The sequence below is a fragment of the Balaenoptera acutorostrata genome, chromosome 6 (genome assembly GCF_949987535.1).
Source record: "Balaenoptera acutorostrata chromosome 6, mBalAcu1.1, whole genome shotgun sequence".
Classification (NCBI taxonomy): Eukaryota; Metazoa; Chordata; class Mammalia; order Artiodactyla; family Balaenopteridae; genus Balaenoptera; species Balaenoptera acutorostrata.
The window spans coordinates 11,348,632-11,364,809 of record NC_080069.1 but is presented as its reverse complement, the minus strand read 5'-3'; the positions used below and the strand labels follow the sequence as shown (position 1 = coordinate 11,364,809).

The 16,178-nt window shown below is 41.0% G+C and overlaps 1 protein-coding gene across 8 annotated transcripts in view; it reads right to left on the bottom strand.

Moving 5' to 3' along the window:
- CCDC25 (coiled-coil domain containing 25) overlaps nucleotides 1–15,087 on the bottom strand; it is a 55,881-nt gene extending 40,794 nt beyond the window's left edge. For 5 of the 8 annotated variants that reach the window (XM_057548141.1, XM_057548142.1, XM_057548144.1 and 2 more), the window contains exons 1-4: nucleotides 14,975–15,087; nucleotides 11,945–11,992; nucleotides 6,813–6,852; nucleotides 2,054–2,105 (exon numbers count right to left, since the gene is read on the bottom strand). In XM_057548141.1, coding sequence (XP_057404124.1) covers nucleotides 2,054–2,105; nucleotides 6,813–6,852; nucleotides 11,945–11,992; nucleotides 14,975–15,002 — 168 coding nt within the window. In that variant the 5' untranslated portion in view covers nucleotides 15,003–15,087. Of the gene's footprint in view, nucleotides 1–2,053; nucleotides 2,106–6,812; nucleotides 6,853–11,944; nucleotides 11,993–14,974 lie in introns of those variants that run through there. The other 3 variants (XM_057548145.1, XM_057548146.1, XM_057548147.1) reach the window with 3 other exon arrangements.
- Between the last annotated feature and the right edge of the window lie 1,091 nt (nucleotides 15,088–16,178).

Here is a 16,178-nt window from a genome sequence, read left to right as displayed (position 1 = left end):
CAAAAAAAAAAAAAGTAATACAATCAACCAGGGGAAGCCAAGGTGGAATGCAGACTGAGACAAAAGAACCTAAGTGTGTGACAGACATCACTGAAAGGCATGAGGTGGGGAGGGTGGGGAGCAGCTGACAAGTAACTTTGAAAAACAGCATTTTGAATGGAAACTGTAACTGCACTGTACTTTAGTTGATAAAGTTGTTTCTTATGGGGATACAGGCTAACAAATCTGAAACCACTTCCATATATACTGGATTCAAATAAGTAAATGATGGTGGATGGTGGGAGCCAGGCTTCCCACTGTCTGAGAAGGAAGTAATAGCTAAGCAAGGAAGGAATGTGAGAAAGGCCCCTGTAGTAACGGGTTCATCAGAGACACCAGTCATGTTTAGCTTACTGTAGATACAGAAAAAATTATGCATACGAATTACTCACACGGGTTAGTATACATACACCTATTTCCTAGCTCTGTCACATGAGAGGGCCTAGAAGCAATGATACTCTAGCAGCAATGAGCACACCCAGAGCCCAGGTCTTGATTTCTAAATACCATTTCCCAATAACAGAAACCAAAGTTCCTCAGAGACACGGCTGACCCTAGAGCTGGAGCAGGGAAAACACAAGATGAGCCTGGAGCATCTTGAGTGTCAGAAAGTAAGGAAGTGCTCAGAAAGTAAAATGACAGGAGCATGTCAAAGGAACACAAGAGCCAAGCTGGAAGAGTCAAAGGAGGGACAATTTTAGCAACAAAATGACACAGTACTGGATTATAACCCAAAGTAAAAAGTAAATGTGTGAGTCCATACTGATATAAGTAAACGACTGAATTAAATACATGGGAGAGAAGAGATGAATCTTTCTTACAGAAGAATTCCAAACAATATATGCAGGTACTCCCCGCGCCAGGATGTGGAGCTCTCCCCGTTGAGTACAGGCTGGACTTAGTGACTTGCTTCCAAATAATAAAGTATGTGGGGAGAAAAGCAACTCTCTAGTGAAAAAACCTGACAGGAGATCAAGGTTAACACCATCAGTGGTAAGTCCTATTAATGCAAATACCCCTGACATGATGGGATAAGAGCACTTCACCTCTGTGCTATTGTTCCCCCAAACCCGTAACTCCAGTCTAGTCATGACCTGATCAGTACTTCTCAAACTGTCAAGGTCATGACAAACAGGGAAAGAGTGACAAACTGTCACAGACCAGAGACTAGGCAGACATGACAACTAAAATGCAATGTGTGATGCTGGACCAGATCCTGGAACGGAAAAAGGACATTAATGGAAAAACTGGAGAAATCCAAATAGAGTCCAGAGGTTAGTTAATAGTGATGCATCAGTTCTGGCTTCTCAGTTCAGACAAATTTACCATGGTAATGTTAAGATGTTAACAATGGGGAAAACTGGACATGGGGTATATAGGAACTTGTACTACCTTTGCAACTTTTCTGTAAATCTAAAATAATTCCAAAATAAATATTTTAAAAAATACACATAACAATTATCCATACCCTATGATTCAACTACACAAAACACAATAGATGGATATAAAGACAGATTGGAAAAACAGTGGTTTTATGTGACTAGGGAACATTAAATCTTTTCCCTTTACTAGGATAATGCTGTTTTAAACCTCCCAAAGCAGCCCCTGATAACTAGGAACATATGCCCTTGGTGAGGCAGGAGAATCACATGAGTCTGAGAAAAAGGAACTACAACATGATCTTCCTAGAAGAAGACAAAGTCCAGTAGTGTCAACTGAAATGACAGGGAGAGAGAGCAGAGGTGACACACAGCACACCTCAGCTGACAGGACAAGGCAGTGCTTCTATCTGGGAAATATGTGCTGTGTCCCCTTCCAAGCCTCAAAAATCACCAGAATTGCCCTTAGTGGTTTCCTGGGTTGCGGGAAGACATCTCTTCATTTGCTAATTTGTAGACTTTTGTACATATTTATTACTCTAAACAATTTATTTGCCAAAAAAAAAGGATAGAGGACAAGATAGGATGCTCATCACTACAGAAAAAGTCACGAATCCATGTTTAAATCCAGTTACCTTATGTAATCGAAGGTATACATGAGCCGAAGAGAGTTTGTCCACATGAAACCTACAAAGAATGAAAACCACTTTTAGCAAGAGGTACAAGATAACCATCTCCTCAGGCCACCTGCATTTAAAGCATTCCAATCCAAAAATATTAATTCAGTGCTGACTGCACACTGAGCACTATGGGGGCAGAAAACAGTCACCGCCTCCAGAGAGCTCACTAACCACTGGGAGAGGTGAGAACACGGAAAGTTCTGCAGCTGTGTGAGACTAAGTACCAAGATGAGTACAGGAGGCGATGAATGTTAAAAGCCCAGGGAAGGGTGATTTTTGAAGCGAGAAAGAGCTATCAGTGACCCAAGGCTTCATTGATGAACTGAGACTTGGTGGGTCCCAAGCTGAACCACGGGACTCAGAGCAAACACGGGGAAGGAATTTTAGGTGAGAAGAGAAGCGAATGAAAGAAGTCAGCAAGACTCCAGGGTTGCAAGCCTGGGAGACTCACAGGACCACTGACAGTAACATCTTACAGTTGGAGGTAGCCAGTTTGGCAAAAAGATGACAGGTTTGGTTTGGGAAATCCTGAGTTTCAAGCGATGGCAAAACAATCCAAAGAGAATGTCAATCACAGAGATGGAAGAGTCAGGTGAGGACTGAAGCAGTAAGCAGACCACATCACCAAATGGGTCAGACCAACAATTCATCCAGCCTTACCTCTGACAATGACACTAATACGCGTCTCCTGGGAAAGCATGGTGATTGCCCTTTATGACGCTGTCCTAAAAATATTCAGAATGCCCTCTCACCCCAGTAGCCTAAATTTACCTTTCATTAAGGCTCTATCATTCACCAATTTAATTAAATCTTTTAAAACTTACTTCTTTTTTCACCTAGTCCAACATTTGGGGATTTTAAGTTTTTCATATTTACAATTCACCAAATGAAGTTGACCGCTCTTTCCAACACCCAGAGAGGCCTCCAGAATGCTAGCAAACAATGGGTAACACACGACTGTCACTTCGTGATTTCTGTTAACTTTACTCATCTCCTCCTTAGTCCTTTCCTTTCCAGACTGAGGAATGTTCAGTAAAATCCTAAGGAGGCAACGTCACGTCCCATTATGTATTTCTTTAGACATTTTCTTAGCATTAATGGATTTTTTAGAGCTGCAAATGGTTACACACTCATACCTGGTCCAAGATGTAGGCAGTGTGAGTCTATATAAAGGTCAAGGTTTGCTGTTTCTCATGCCCTCTTTAAAAAGGTCAAGCATCTTGCTAGTCACTTTGGATAAAGAAAATTTTTACACATTTTTGGCAGTCTATGATGACTGTAGGTTTTATTCCTAACCATTAGTGATAGCCAGAAATGAATATAACGTCTTAGTTTGATTTATTTTTCTTCTGCTGGTTCATTTACTTATTTGCATTCCCACGTAAGAGATTCCTACTGATTATCATCTTCAGCTTGGCATTTTCCAGCCAGAAAATGTGTTTTTTGAAAATCTGGAAATTATACCTCACTACTCTGTTTCAGAATCTTAGGAAAATACCCCATTAGTAAGCAGGCTCAATTGAGAAAACTTCTCCCATTCCAATTTGTTTTAAGTTCTCTATTTACAACAACTCTTTCCTACATACCCATAGTAGCTTGATTGTATTCTGATTTTCCTTAAAGGTCTCTGATGTGGAATTTTATCAAAAGACATACACAAGTAGTTCCATGTATATACACACTGGGTTCATACATAGGCAGTCAAAGTACTAAAACACACCCGGGAATATCACTGCTGATCTACACCAACTTCAGGCTTGTAGGTACACCTCTACAAAGTGCAAAGGGAATGCATGTCCCAACGGGGCTTTGGTTGAAATGTAAAACGAACAAAAAAGTCAGTTCTGTAAACAAACTATTTTGAGCGAGTTTCCTTAAAAAATCTTCCAAACCTCCCAAAATGCTCACTCCAAGCTTAAATTATGCCCACTAGTTCCCTAGTTCCCTCTCTTCCTTGTTACCTTCCTCTCCCTGCTTAATCACTATTACTCTTTATTGAATGCAGAGACTAGAAACGTGAGCATCCCTGACCTGAGAATGTAGAGATGCACGGGACCCCAAGCTGGGTCGTTTAACTCCTTAAAGTGGGGTCTCTAGAAATACTACTCATTAGGGGTTTGGAAGCAGTGAACGCACACTCTGTATTTTCCTTTGTTTAAAATGAATTTAGTTCCATTCTCATTTAAGCCTAGAAAAATTCTTTGCTTAAAAGCACCTTAGGAGGTTTCCTGGTATAAACTTAGATGTTGACATTCCCAGAGGTTAAGTTCCAGGTTGAAAATCTGCCCTGGAATGTAGATCAACTGACTCATTCTTTGCACACCCAGGAATGTTTCCAGGATTGACAGTTTATTAACTGTAACAGGTCTTGAAATTTAGGGCTATGCCAGCTCACATCTGACCTAGAATAGCTTCTGGAAGTAAAAGTCAATCACTTCCGACCGACAACAGACATTAAATCTCAAGATTAAAGAGTGTCGAAATGGCTATCGGGCAGCTACAGACACCAGTCTGGTAAGTGCCTTCCAGAAGTTTACCTTAACGAAACGAAAAACCCAAGTCATAATACATGAGGTGTAGGTTGTAAATTGGAAATTTCTCTTCCACTTAATTTTTTTTTAAATGTCACGTAAAAGGCTGTAGTGAACTGACTTTCATGGTGCATCTGAGTATGTAACCTTTCCTATGCAGGTATTTCTGCCCCAAACCTTACAGCAGGTAACTGCATAACGGGTGTGATCATCCTTATCTCTTGTGTGACAGATCTGGAGATCTTTGGGGCCTTAAGGACAACTGGAATAATCCAGCCAAGGGTGACAGGTACTCAAAATGGAGATGACCAGAATGCAGTTACTGTGAAGAAATGTCCAGCAGAGATCATTTCCAGACAGGCAGAGAGCTAGTCAGTTAGGAAGTCCACATCTATTGAACACTTACTACGTGCCAGGTCCTACGCTAGGCAGGGGGACAGAGCAGTAAACAAACCGGAGGGACCCCTGTCCTGGGGTGGGCGGGGGAGGCAGGGGAGCAGGGCTTGCAGTCAAGGGCCCCAGGAAGGTGAGCAGCACCCAGTGCGGAGCCCGAGCAGTGCGACCTGCCCGCCTGAGGCATGGGGGGCACCAAGCAGCGTCTACCTTGATGACATATTTGAGTCCAGAAGGTGGGCCGCTGCGCTGGACCATGGGGCTGATAAAGAAACCTTTAAACTTCCTCAGGTATTCTAGCGCCTCTTGGCTCCTGGAGTGTGGACTTCAGAGAGGGCAAACAGACAGGGAAGCACTTCCACGGGGTCAGGAGGCGGCTCTTTCACAATGCGGTAGGCTGGAGCCAGAGAAGCGCCCTTCAGTGGGCTCCTGCAGGCAGGCCCGGGGGTTCCGAGAACGGCTACATCTAGGGAGTAGCTTAAGTTAGTCTCCGGGCAATATCCTTCCTACCAGATGCCCAATGCTGCACATCTTACTGACAATCAGTCAACTCTTCTAAAAAGTGGCAGCCTAAGCTCTGTCACTATAGGAAATTAAGTGAAGGATCTGGGCCCAAATAGCCTGAGGGAAGACAGAAACAGGGATCTAGAACTCGAGCTGGCTGGGGGCCAGCAACGACCCGAGTGGATCTGTTCAGTTTCCCTTAGCCTGAGTTTCCTCATCTGAAAAATGGGCATGATATTGGTAACTACTTCACAGGGTTGTAGTGAAGTGAAATGTATTAGTGGAGGTAAACACTCCACAGGATCTGGCCTACAGTTATGTGTTTGGTAAACATCCATTACTACTATCATTAAAGCCAACGGGATCCAAGTGCTTCTCCTCAGGGACAGCATTTGGTAGGGGGGTGTTAGGAGTTGTAGAGACCATATCCCGCTCTATAGTAGGTAGAATTAGGCTCCAGGAGAGAGACATCACAAGGGTCAGAGGGAGTGGTAGAAGCTGCAGCTAGAAAAAGAAAGCAAACTGAGTATGAGAGCATTACATGAAAGAAAAAGAAAGTAGCAGGAATCCATGAACTCCTCCCAGGTTTTGGGTTTGAGTTGTAGAAAAGCCCATATGGCATCCCAAGGCAGTTAGAAAAAGAAAAGAATTCAACTAAAATGAAGGGGTTTTTTTCTGCATTTGTTTTGTTGTTTTTTTAGAATGGGTTTGGCAAGCAGCAAAATAAAATTATCTTGGAAGGAGGCTAAGAAAGAATATATTATACTTTTTGAAATTTCCATAAATTCTTTTAGAAAGAAGGGATAGGGGCTGGATCAAGCCAGGGTTAAACTCTTTGTTGAGAAGACATTGGGAAGCCAGTCTGTGTTTTCTTTAAAGCTGGATCTGGTCAGATGCTCTACCTATTCCACCGACATGGAAGCTTGCGTCTATTTTCTTCACTGCTTCTTGTGAAGCCTGCATCCATCCACTCAAAAAGAGTGCTCTGAGTGTGTTAAGTGCAGTGGTCTCAGTAACCTACTACGAGGAGACACACAGGAGGTAAAAGCAAGCCTATGTTCCTGAGACCTTTGCAGTGAGGCCCGAGATCTAGCCCTAAGACCTCATTCCCAGTTAACGTGGTAATTATAAACGAAGGGAGCTGGCTGGCAGCTATTTACCACTGAACATTCATAGACAAAACGCAAAGCATGAGTTCTAGTTTTAATCATAGGAGTCAGGTCGTTGGTCAAGTCTAAGAAAGTAAATAATGATCCATAAAAAGCAGAACCAAAATTGCTACTTACCAAATATCTTCAGGCCAGCCATACTTTATCAGATCTTCATCTGCAGAAAGAAGAGAACAAAGCAAAGGAAAAAAAAGAGAAATGAAGGTCTGAAGGGATAAAAACTACTATGTATAAAATAAATAAGCAACAAGGATATATTGTACAGCACAGAGAAGTACAGCCATTATTTTGTAATAACTTTAAATGGAGTACAATCTATAAAAATACTGAATCAGTATGTTGTACACTGAAACTAAAACAATATTTTATTTATTTATTTTTAATTTTAATTCAGTTTTAAAAGTATTCTTTGGTTCTTTTATTTATTTATTTTTTGGCCATGCTGCACAGCTTGAGGGATCTTAGTTCCCCGACCAGGGATCGAACCTGGGTCCTGGCAGTGAAAGCGCTAGGTCCTAACCACTGGACCGCCAGGGAATTCCCTAATATAATATTTTAAATCAACTATACTTCAATAAAAATAATTTTTAAATAAAACAAAACTAAAAACATGTTTTAAAGAGAAGGTTAAATGAAATATGCCAAAGTTTATCGTAAGTTGGGAAGGGAAAAAAAAAAACAATCTTACCCACAAAACTTTTTCTCTCCCTTAATAAAGAGTAATTCAAAGAGGCTTTGATGCTTGAAAATACCAGAAAAATCTTTTAAATAGTTTTTACAATTGGACAATTATAATCATCATAATTTTGTATAACACTTATAATCTAAAGTTCAAAGATATTTCTATTTGAAGATAAAACTAACACTGGCAGATCAGAGCAACTAAGATGTTAGATAATGTCTTAGAAAACTGATTCACTATAACAATACTTATATGTTAAAATGGTTTTGCTACAACTTTAAAACCAGTGGACTGCATTTTACGTATTAAAAAAAAAAGCTTCTCAATTATAAAATGGTAGAAAATTAGGGAACAAAACAAACACCAGAAATATAAAAAAGAAAATAAAAATCACCTAAAATTCTGTCACATATGAAAATAAAAATAGAAGAAATAGGTAAAAGTCAAAGTAACTGTCTCTGAGGGTAGAACGTGGGTATTGAAAAGGATGGGGTAGAGAACTGATGTTTTTTACTCTAAGCATTCTGTTATTACTTGAACTTTTAAACTATATATTTGTTAGATAAAAATAAAAATTTTAGAAGTTCTTTGGAAAAAATGACTACTTGATTCTATCATATGGATAAACTTTTCTGTTGTTGACATTTGGATTGCTTCTAATTATAAATGCTTCAGTAAATACTTTTTAAATAAATATGTCCATACTCCTGATTATTTCTTTAAGGTGTATTTCTAAAAGGTGAAGTATTCGTTCAAAACATATGCATATATATGTTTTTTTGTTTTGTTTTGTTTTTTGTTTTTGGCTACACCACATGGCTTGCAAGATCTCAGTTCCCCGACCAGGGACTGAACCTGGGCCACGGCAGTGAAAGCACCAAATCCTAACCACTAGACCACCAGGGAACTCCTATGTATGTATATTTTTAAGGCTAATAATATATATCTCTACAGAAAGGTTATCTCAGTATATACCTCTAATAGCTATATTAATAATTAGTAATACAGAAGCATTACTTAAATTATTAAACCTAAAGTTAAAAATTGTAAGGTAAAGTAATTCACATATGATGATTTAAAACGTACTCAAGTATAATCTATCTAACTTGAATGAGGTATTTATTTTCCAGAAAAGCAAAAAGATGATAGAGTACCCTCTTGGATGAGGGTACTCTAAGCAACTGCAGACACCTTGAGTTTTCTGAAGGGTTTTCTACTAGCTTAAGTAAGAAGCTGCAAATAGCCAACAAGTAATCAGAAAAATCAGAAAAAGGGAATTATAAAAACCTCTTTTCCTCATTTGGGCAATGTTTGGCTCCCTGGTGACACCTGCTGGCTAATAAAAAGAACACACCTGAAAGCTTTTTAGAGAAAGGACTCATTCAACTTAAAATTCATTTATGTTCCATCCAGCCCTTAGCCTGAAGTCATCAAGGCTATTGGAAGTAAACGTGATGTGCTAGGAGCGCTAGAGAACAGGCAACTTAAAAGTGTAATACCGTTCTTACAAAGCAGACTAAGAGAGTTGGATGACTAAGAGTGCCTGGGGAAAAGTATTCTACATACAGATTTTTTTTTCCTACATATACTTTAATGACAGCAAAACATCACTCCAGTGGGCTCCAGACAGAATCTAAGTTTACATCTGCAGACATAAACTCTGTATCTAGATTTGTATCTGTAGAGAGAAATCCCTACAACGGAGGTTTAAAGGATTCATTCTAGCCCATCCTAACCCACTCTTCCACGAAGCTTCTCAGCTCTCCCTAACCACATTTACTCTCTGCCCCCTCTACTTCTACAGTGTTTGCTATTAATATTACTTCATTTTGCCCATACTTTTGTTTAATAGACTTTATTTTTTAGAGCAGTTTTATATTCACAGCAAAACTGACCGCTATTTGGTTTTTGTATGTGCCTCCACCTGAATGAACACTGTGAAAACACAGACTCAGTCTTCCTCTTTGGATACTCACAGGCTGGCACATGGCCTCACACAGACCAGCCCCAGCGAACAGGAAACTACAATGGAAGGGAAAAGAGACACGGTGGGAACGTCCCCGGCACAGCTGCCTGCGTCAGCAGCAAGGGTAGCCCATCAGTGTGCACCGGAATCAAAGCGGCCCTTCGCTGTAAGACATACAGAAAGCCGTCCCCGCCCCGCCAGGGCTGCACAGTGCAAAACCCGCACGACCTCGGCTTTAGGTGCCTCTCAGGAAGCTGAGTCTTGGGTTCACACCCTTCGTGTGGTAGAAGGGAAAGTAGATTTGGTCAGGTTTGGATCCATATCTACTGTAGATAACTAGGACTCCTTAGTTATAACTGTGCCTTATTGTTCAATGTAATATAAGGAGACAGTATCCCCTCCCCAGCTATGTTCATCAGGAGGACGCTATGAGAAAAGTTATCCATGACAATTCACCGGTTACTAGGAGAAATATAAAACTCAAGTATTAATATACTGCAGACAGCTTCTCCATTAAGTCACAACCAGAGTCAATGGCATAAATTCATTATAAGGAAAAAATCGTTTAAAACTTATTTTATGCTATTGGTTTTTTCTCTTGGCTAGGATACAACAGTCTTGCTTATACTGATTCTGCTTATGGTTATAGCAGGGTTTGAAACTGTTATATAGATCTGATTTATAATATATAGTTATAGAACTATATCACATTATATTTATAACATTATATATATTTTATGTGATGTATGTGTATATACACCAACTACATATACTTAGCATGTGTAACTATACATATACATACAACTATATATGTTTTTATAAAACTATATGCATAGTTATATCTAAGTTATATATAACTTATCACTGTTCTTTGACATCTTTTAATTTGGGGCCTTACTTCATTAAGCAAGTGTCTCATACTGAAGAATGTTATACTTGTCTCTTTTAAAGGATCAAGTTTAAACTGTCAGTTACAAACTGCACCTAGAACAGACACCGATGGTTTTAGAAAAGGAAAAAACAAAACAAAACAAAACGCAATACCTGAGGGTTAAAGAAAAGTAACTGAAGTGAATCAGGCAGCTCTCAGACTACTGAGGCAGAGTCACCCAGGCCTGGCGTATTCCCAGGGGAGAAAGGAGGCGGCTTCGGGGAGCTCCAGAGAGAACCACCAGTTACTGAGCGCCCACCGTGGGCCAGGCACTCTCCCCAGACTCTTTCATTTAACCTTCACAGCCCTGCAGGGCCGATACCGTCCCAGGATCCTCTTCTTACATCTAAGCACCCTGAGGTTCAAAGGGGTTAAGTAACTATGGCTAGTTTGCTGAAGAGGTGGGATTTTAACCCAGACTGGCCAGACTTCAGAGCTGTCTTTTCCAGAACATGATGCTACCCTCAACAGAACAGCAGCTGTGCTTTTCAAGCTTGAAGAAGAGGAATTCTGTCACTTTCTCCAAACTCCCTTGTTGCAGTTCTTTCCTCCCTCACCTCAGTGTCCCACACTGTGAGGGTCAGTGCTGTCACCTCCCTGCTCTCTCTCTTTTTTTAAAATAAATTTATTTATTTTTATTTTTGGCTGTGTTGTGTCTTCATCGCTCCACGCAGGCTTTCTCTAGTTGCAGTGAGCGGGGGCTACTCTTCATTGCGGTGCACGGGCTTCTCATTGTGGTGGCTTCTCTTGTTGCAGAGCACGGGCTCTAGGCGTGCAAGCTCAGTAGTTGTGGCTCGCGGGCTCTAGAGTGCAGGCTCAGTAGTTGTGGCGCATGGGCTTAGTTGCTCCGCGGCATGTGGGATCTTCCTGGACCAGGGCTTGAACCCGTGTCCCCTGCACTGGCTGGCAGATTCTTAACCACTGTGCCACCAGGGAAGTCCTCCTCCCTGCTCTCTTGATCAAGAAAACTACAGTTCCCTTTTGGCGCCCCCCCGCCACTCGTGCAGTCAAAAAGGCGATCCCTAAATCAGTGTTTTTCTTGTAAACTTTGTATCAAATTCATTAGTGAGTCAGAAAATTAATTTAGCAGGTTAAGACTAGCTTTTTAAAAATGAGATAAAACAGAAAATAGAGGGCACAGAGAATAGTATGGGTATTTTTTGGTAAATTTTTGTTTTAGTTGGGTGAATGTTTATATCATTTAGTCATAGGAATGTGCACAGTATGAGATAACGTGTTTCATTCTGAGAGTGGTCAAGAAAGCACTGTTAACATTTCAACTCAAAAAGAACCATCTTCTGCCTCAAAACAACCAAGATATGTTTCTTAAACAAGGTAAAAATGTACAGAAAATGATCTTTTCAAAGTCCAAGCCACAGATTATTTTTATTTAATGAAAACCAGCACAAGTTAACCTCTAATTCCTGTCACCCCTAAATCAAACGATACCACAAAACTCTTTGTAAAGATTCTAATCAGCCACAGGTGGTCCAATTAGCTCAACTATTATCTGATATAATGAAATTCTAAGGAAGTTAATCCTTTGGAATTCCTTATAACTGGTTAGTTAGTAGTTAATTGAAAACTCATATCCAACAAACCATTGGGAGAAAAGGCAATTAACACTTACCTGCTGGAAATTTCAAAATCAAATACTTTTGAAAACTTACTTTCATATTTATCCTTTCCCATGTAAATAGTGTAAGCAGATGAGTTAACTAAGACAAAACAAAAATAAGAATAGTTAGATAAGTTCAACACCGACACAACTGTCTGATGGGAAAAACAAGTGACAAGTGCTTATTAGGGGTTGGCAAAACATTCATGGCCAGTAGGCCAAATCCAGCCCTGTTTTTGGACAGCCCTTGAGCTAAGAATGATTTTTACATTTTTAAAGGGTTGAAAAAAGCAAAATGAAGAAGAATAAGCTAGAGAGACCGTACGTGGCTTACAAACTCTAAAATACTGACCATCTGGAGAAGGTTTACCAACCCTCATTAAAAATGGCTACTTTCCTACTTTCTCAGGATTTAGTTCAACGCAATTCCAGTTCAGTCCTATACTTCTGCCTTCTTCAAAATAGGTTTAAAAAAACAACGACCAAAACTCTTCACCTCAACCATTTAAAAATAGGTTCCTATACTTAGGCAAGTTTTATTTTTCATAATTTGATTTAGTTATGTCCTAGGTGTGCTGCAAATTATAATAAGCTCCCTATCACATTCAGGGGAAACACTGGCTCTCAAGCTTCTTCTAATCAGTGGCTCTGAACCCTGTTTACACATTAGAAGCACCTAATTTTGCCCCAGCTCCACCTAAGACCAACCAAATCCAAATCTCTGGGGATTGGGGTTTTGCAAAAGATCTCTTTTTACAGTGATTCTAATGTGAAGTCAGCATTAGGAACCACTACCCTAAATCAAAAAGAATATTCTGGGTATGGTTTACCTTAGAAATGACATTTGATCATTATTATACTGAATTATTCTAGTATTTTTGTTACTCTCACCCAAATATTAAGGTTGATTAGTATGGGAACTAGTTATCTTGAAGATACCTGATACAGGTGTAGCAACCAGGCCAACTTTAGAGGCACTGTGATAATCTCATAATTTACAGAACAACCTATCTTGAGACAGATGCTAGTAAAAGGTACTAAAAGTACAAGTGAAGTTAATGAGCCATGCGCAGGTAATTTGTGGGTCCATAAATCAGAGGGGCTTAAGTTTGACACTGGAAATATAGCAAGGCTAATGTTTCATTATTCTATTATGAGAGCATGAAAGAATAAAACTAAGCAGATTTTAGTTAGAGATACTAATTTTAAAAGGGAAGGCAAAAACTTCCTATTGAGATTTTCAACCCATTTTTTAAAAAAGTTTTTTTGCAGTAAACCATCAGTTGCTTGAAAAGCTTAGCTATCTATACGAAGTCATTTCCTGCAGATTCTGTATGTTCAAGTTGTTTTCTGTACTAGGATATATAAAGTTTTACTACTATCTTACTGGAAGTTATAATTTTTCCATTAACTTTGCAATTTTAAAAGCTGCACAAGTGCAGATTTATTAGACTTAGAGGCCAAATGTTTTTCTGACAGGAAGCAATTCTGATGTTATAATGGAAGCCAATGAGAAAAATATGATCCACAAATCAACTGAAGCACTCTGTTCTATTAAGGGCACCTGCGTGTGTACGACTAGCGCTCAAGGAATTTAGAATCGCTTTAAGGAGAATAAAGCAGCCAGCATAAAATACATTTAGTACCTATATGGCCTGCCTGTAGTTTTCATTCCATTGCTGGACTTGTACGGGTAACTATGTTGTCAGGGACTCTCATGAGAAGCTACAAAGACACACTCCAGTTATCTGGAGGGGCAGGGCAGGACAGAGGGAGGATGAAAATGCTATTAGGGGCCTATAATGATTTTTCAGGCTAGTTTGAATTTTGTTTCTAGTAATGTTTAAAATATGGGTAAGACAAAACTCAGCCTACAGAGACAGAGAAATAGCTTACGGCACACCGTGGAAGCCTAAACTACTGAGAAAAATGAGATGTGACAGTATGATGGAGTAGCAGGGGAGGGGGTCTGTGAGTTACAACTTCCCTGGGCGTCAGCATTCTCATCTCTAAAGAGCAAGTACCACTCTATTCAAATCCACACAAAACTGCGCAGCTAGTTTCACTTAAATCTCACCTTTAACAAGTAGGCAGAGAGAGTAGCAACAGAATAGAGTGTGCTAGAAGTCAAAAGATATCATTCATTTATTCAATAAGTATTTATTGAGTAACTATTATGAGCCAGGCACTACACTAGAGAAACCAGGAGATCCTCTACCTGCCCTCAAAGGGCTTACACTCTATCTCAAGCAGACAGAGTTTAATATCATATGACGAGTGCAATGCCAAAGGCATACATGGGTGTTAAGGGGATCCCCGAAGAGTTACATCTAAGCAATCCTGGGGTGGCGACAAGGCGGGAAAGGCATCTGGAAAAGATAGGCGAGGGCTGTCTCGGGGGAGAAGCAGCTAACTGGGGGGCTGATTGTAGGCAAAGGGAACAACATAAGCAGAGAAATAAAGACACAGCATTTCCTGGGAACTAAACACACCCTTTCCTTGACTGCCAAAGACAAATCAGAAACATTACCATGTCACTTTTCAAGATCTGGGACATCAACTCTGCCCAGTGAGTGGCTTTATCGCCATCCCAGAGTCTTTTTATGGCTTTCTGTAACATCCAGGCCCTATAACCCTTTCCTAGAAGGCTAAGGCGCACTTCCTGTAAGGCAGAGTTGTTGGCAGATGTCTCCTTTCTTTCTCTATGCGGGTAATTACCAGGGCTCAGCAAGATTAAAGGTTACGGGGGTGGCTGGGGAAGGGAAGACTTGGGATAGGGGTGCGAAGAAGTCCACAAACTGTCCCATTCCAGGTAGCGACAGGTCTTTCTGATTGAGGGAAAAGAACAACTCCCGGAGGCAAAGACAGCAAGGGGGATGGTGCCTCTACGCGCCCCCAGGCCCTGACGAGGGGGCGCACGGGGGGGACTGGGACGGACACGGTGGGGGGACCATGAGAACGCGGGAAGAGGCACCCACTGCCGAGGAGGCGCTCAAGGACCAGGCTCAGCGGCGACCTCGGGGTCTCGGCTTCGGAGCCCCGCGGTCGAGCAGGGACCCGGGAGGTCTCGGCGCCCACTCACCGCTGCTGCTGGTGAAGTAGAACACCATGATCCCGGCGGCGGCACGGCGACTCCGGCGCCGAGCAGCGGCACTCAGCTCCGGAAGCTCAAGATACCGGAAGCGCGGAGGCCGCGTCCCCCGGAACTCCTACGTGCACTTCCGGCGGACGTCGGGTAGCGTCCGGCGCCGTCTTCAATCCTGGCGGGCTCCCCCGTCGGCTCGCTGGGAGCTCAGTTTACTAGAGGCTTGAGGGGAAAGAGGATGGAGTCAGGACAATAGGTGACTGGAAAACTGCGGGGAAACTCCGTCTTCCTAAGAGAAAAATGTCATTCACTGACTTTATTTTCAGAACCTCCACCCCGTGAGCGGTCAAATCTTGAGGCTTAGCTCTTGGTCTTATATGCCTCCTTTTACCCGCATCTGGCCTGCCTGAGTAGAAACCTTTTGCCTTCTTCACAGCTAGGCGTTCACTGAGCCAGCTACGGTACTTGGCACTTAGTAGGAGCTCATTAAATTTTGACTTAACCTTAGGTGTAAAATGAAGACGAATAGAGCTGCTAATTCACAGGCTATTTTGCCAGGGTTAAATAAGTTAATGGGCATAAAATGTTTAGAATATAGTGAGTAAATTGTGATATTCCCCGGAGGCAATATGCCTCTCTGCGTAAGATCTGCCATCTATTATTACCTGTGAGACTGGGCAAACCTCTGAACCTCAGATATCTTCCAGATGTAAAGTGGGAATGATCTGACTCAAGGAAAGTTCCCACAGCACTTAGTTTTGACCTGACTATTTCTCTTAACTTCATCTGACCGACTTCATTCTATGAAGTTAAGCGCATCACTTAACTAAATTTATTTAGAGCTAAGAAAGTGCCAGAGACTGTACCAGGAGCTGGTACACAAAGATAACAGTAGCTAATAATCAGTGAGTGCTTTAGGAATCTTTGGACTTTGCAAAGGAAGAACCTAGCTCTGTCTTATAAATAGTCATTGTTTTCAGGCCCTCAGTTTTATTCTCTGTAAAATGGGAATGATGATTCATATCTCATAGACTGTGGTGAAGAGTAAATGAAATAAAACACATCAAACGTAAAAGAATGCCTGGCGCATAGATGTTACTGTCATGAATTTTTAATTTAACTTGAAAAATGAAAAAATGAGCTGGAAACCTAACGTATTACTAGTCAAAAAAAAAAAAAAAGGTAAACTCACAGTAAAGCT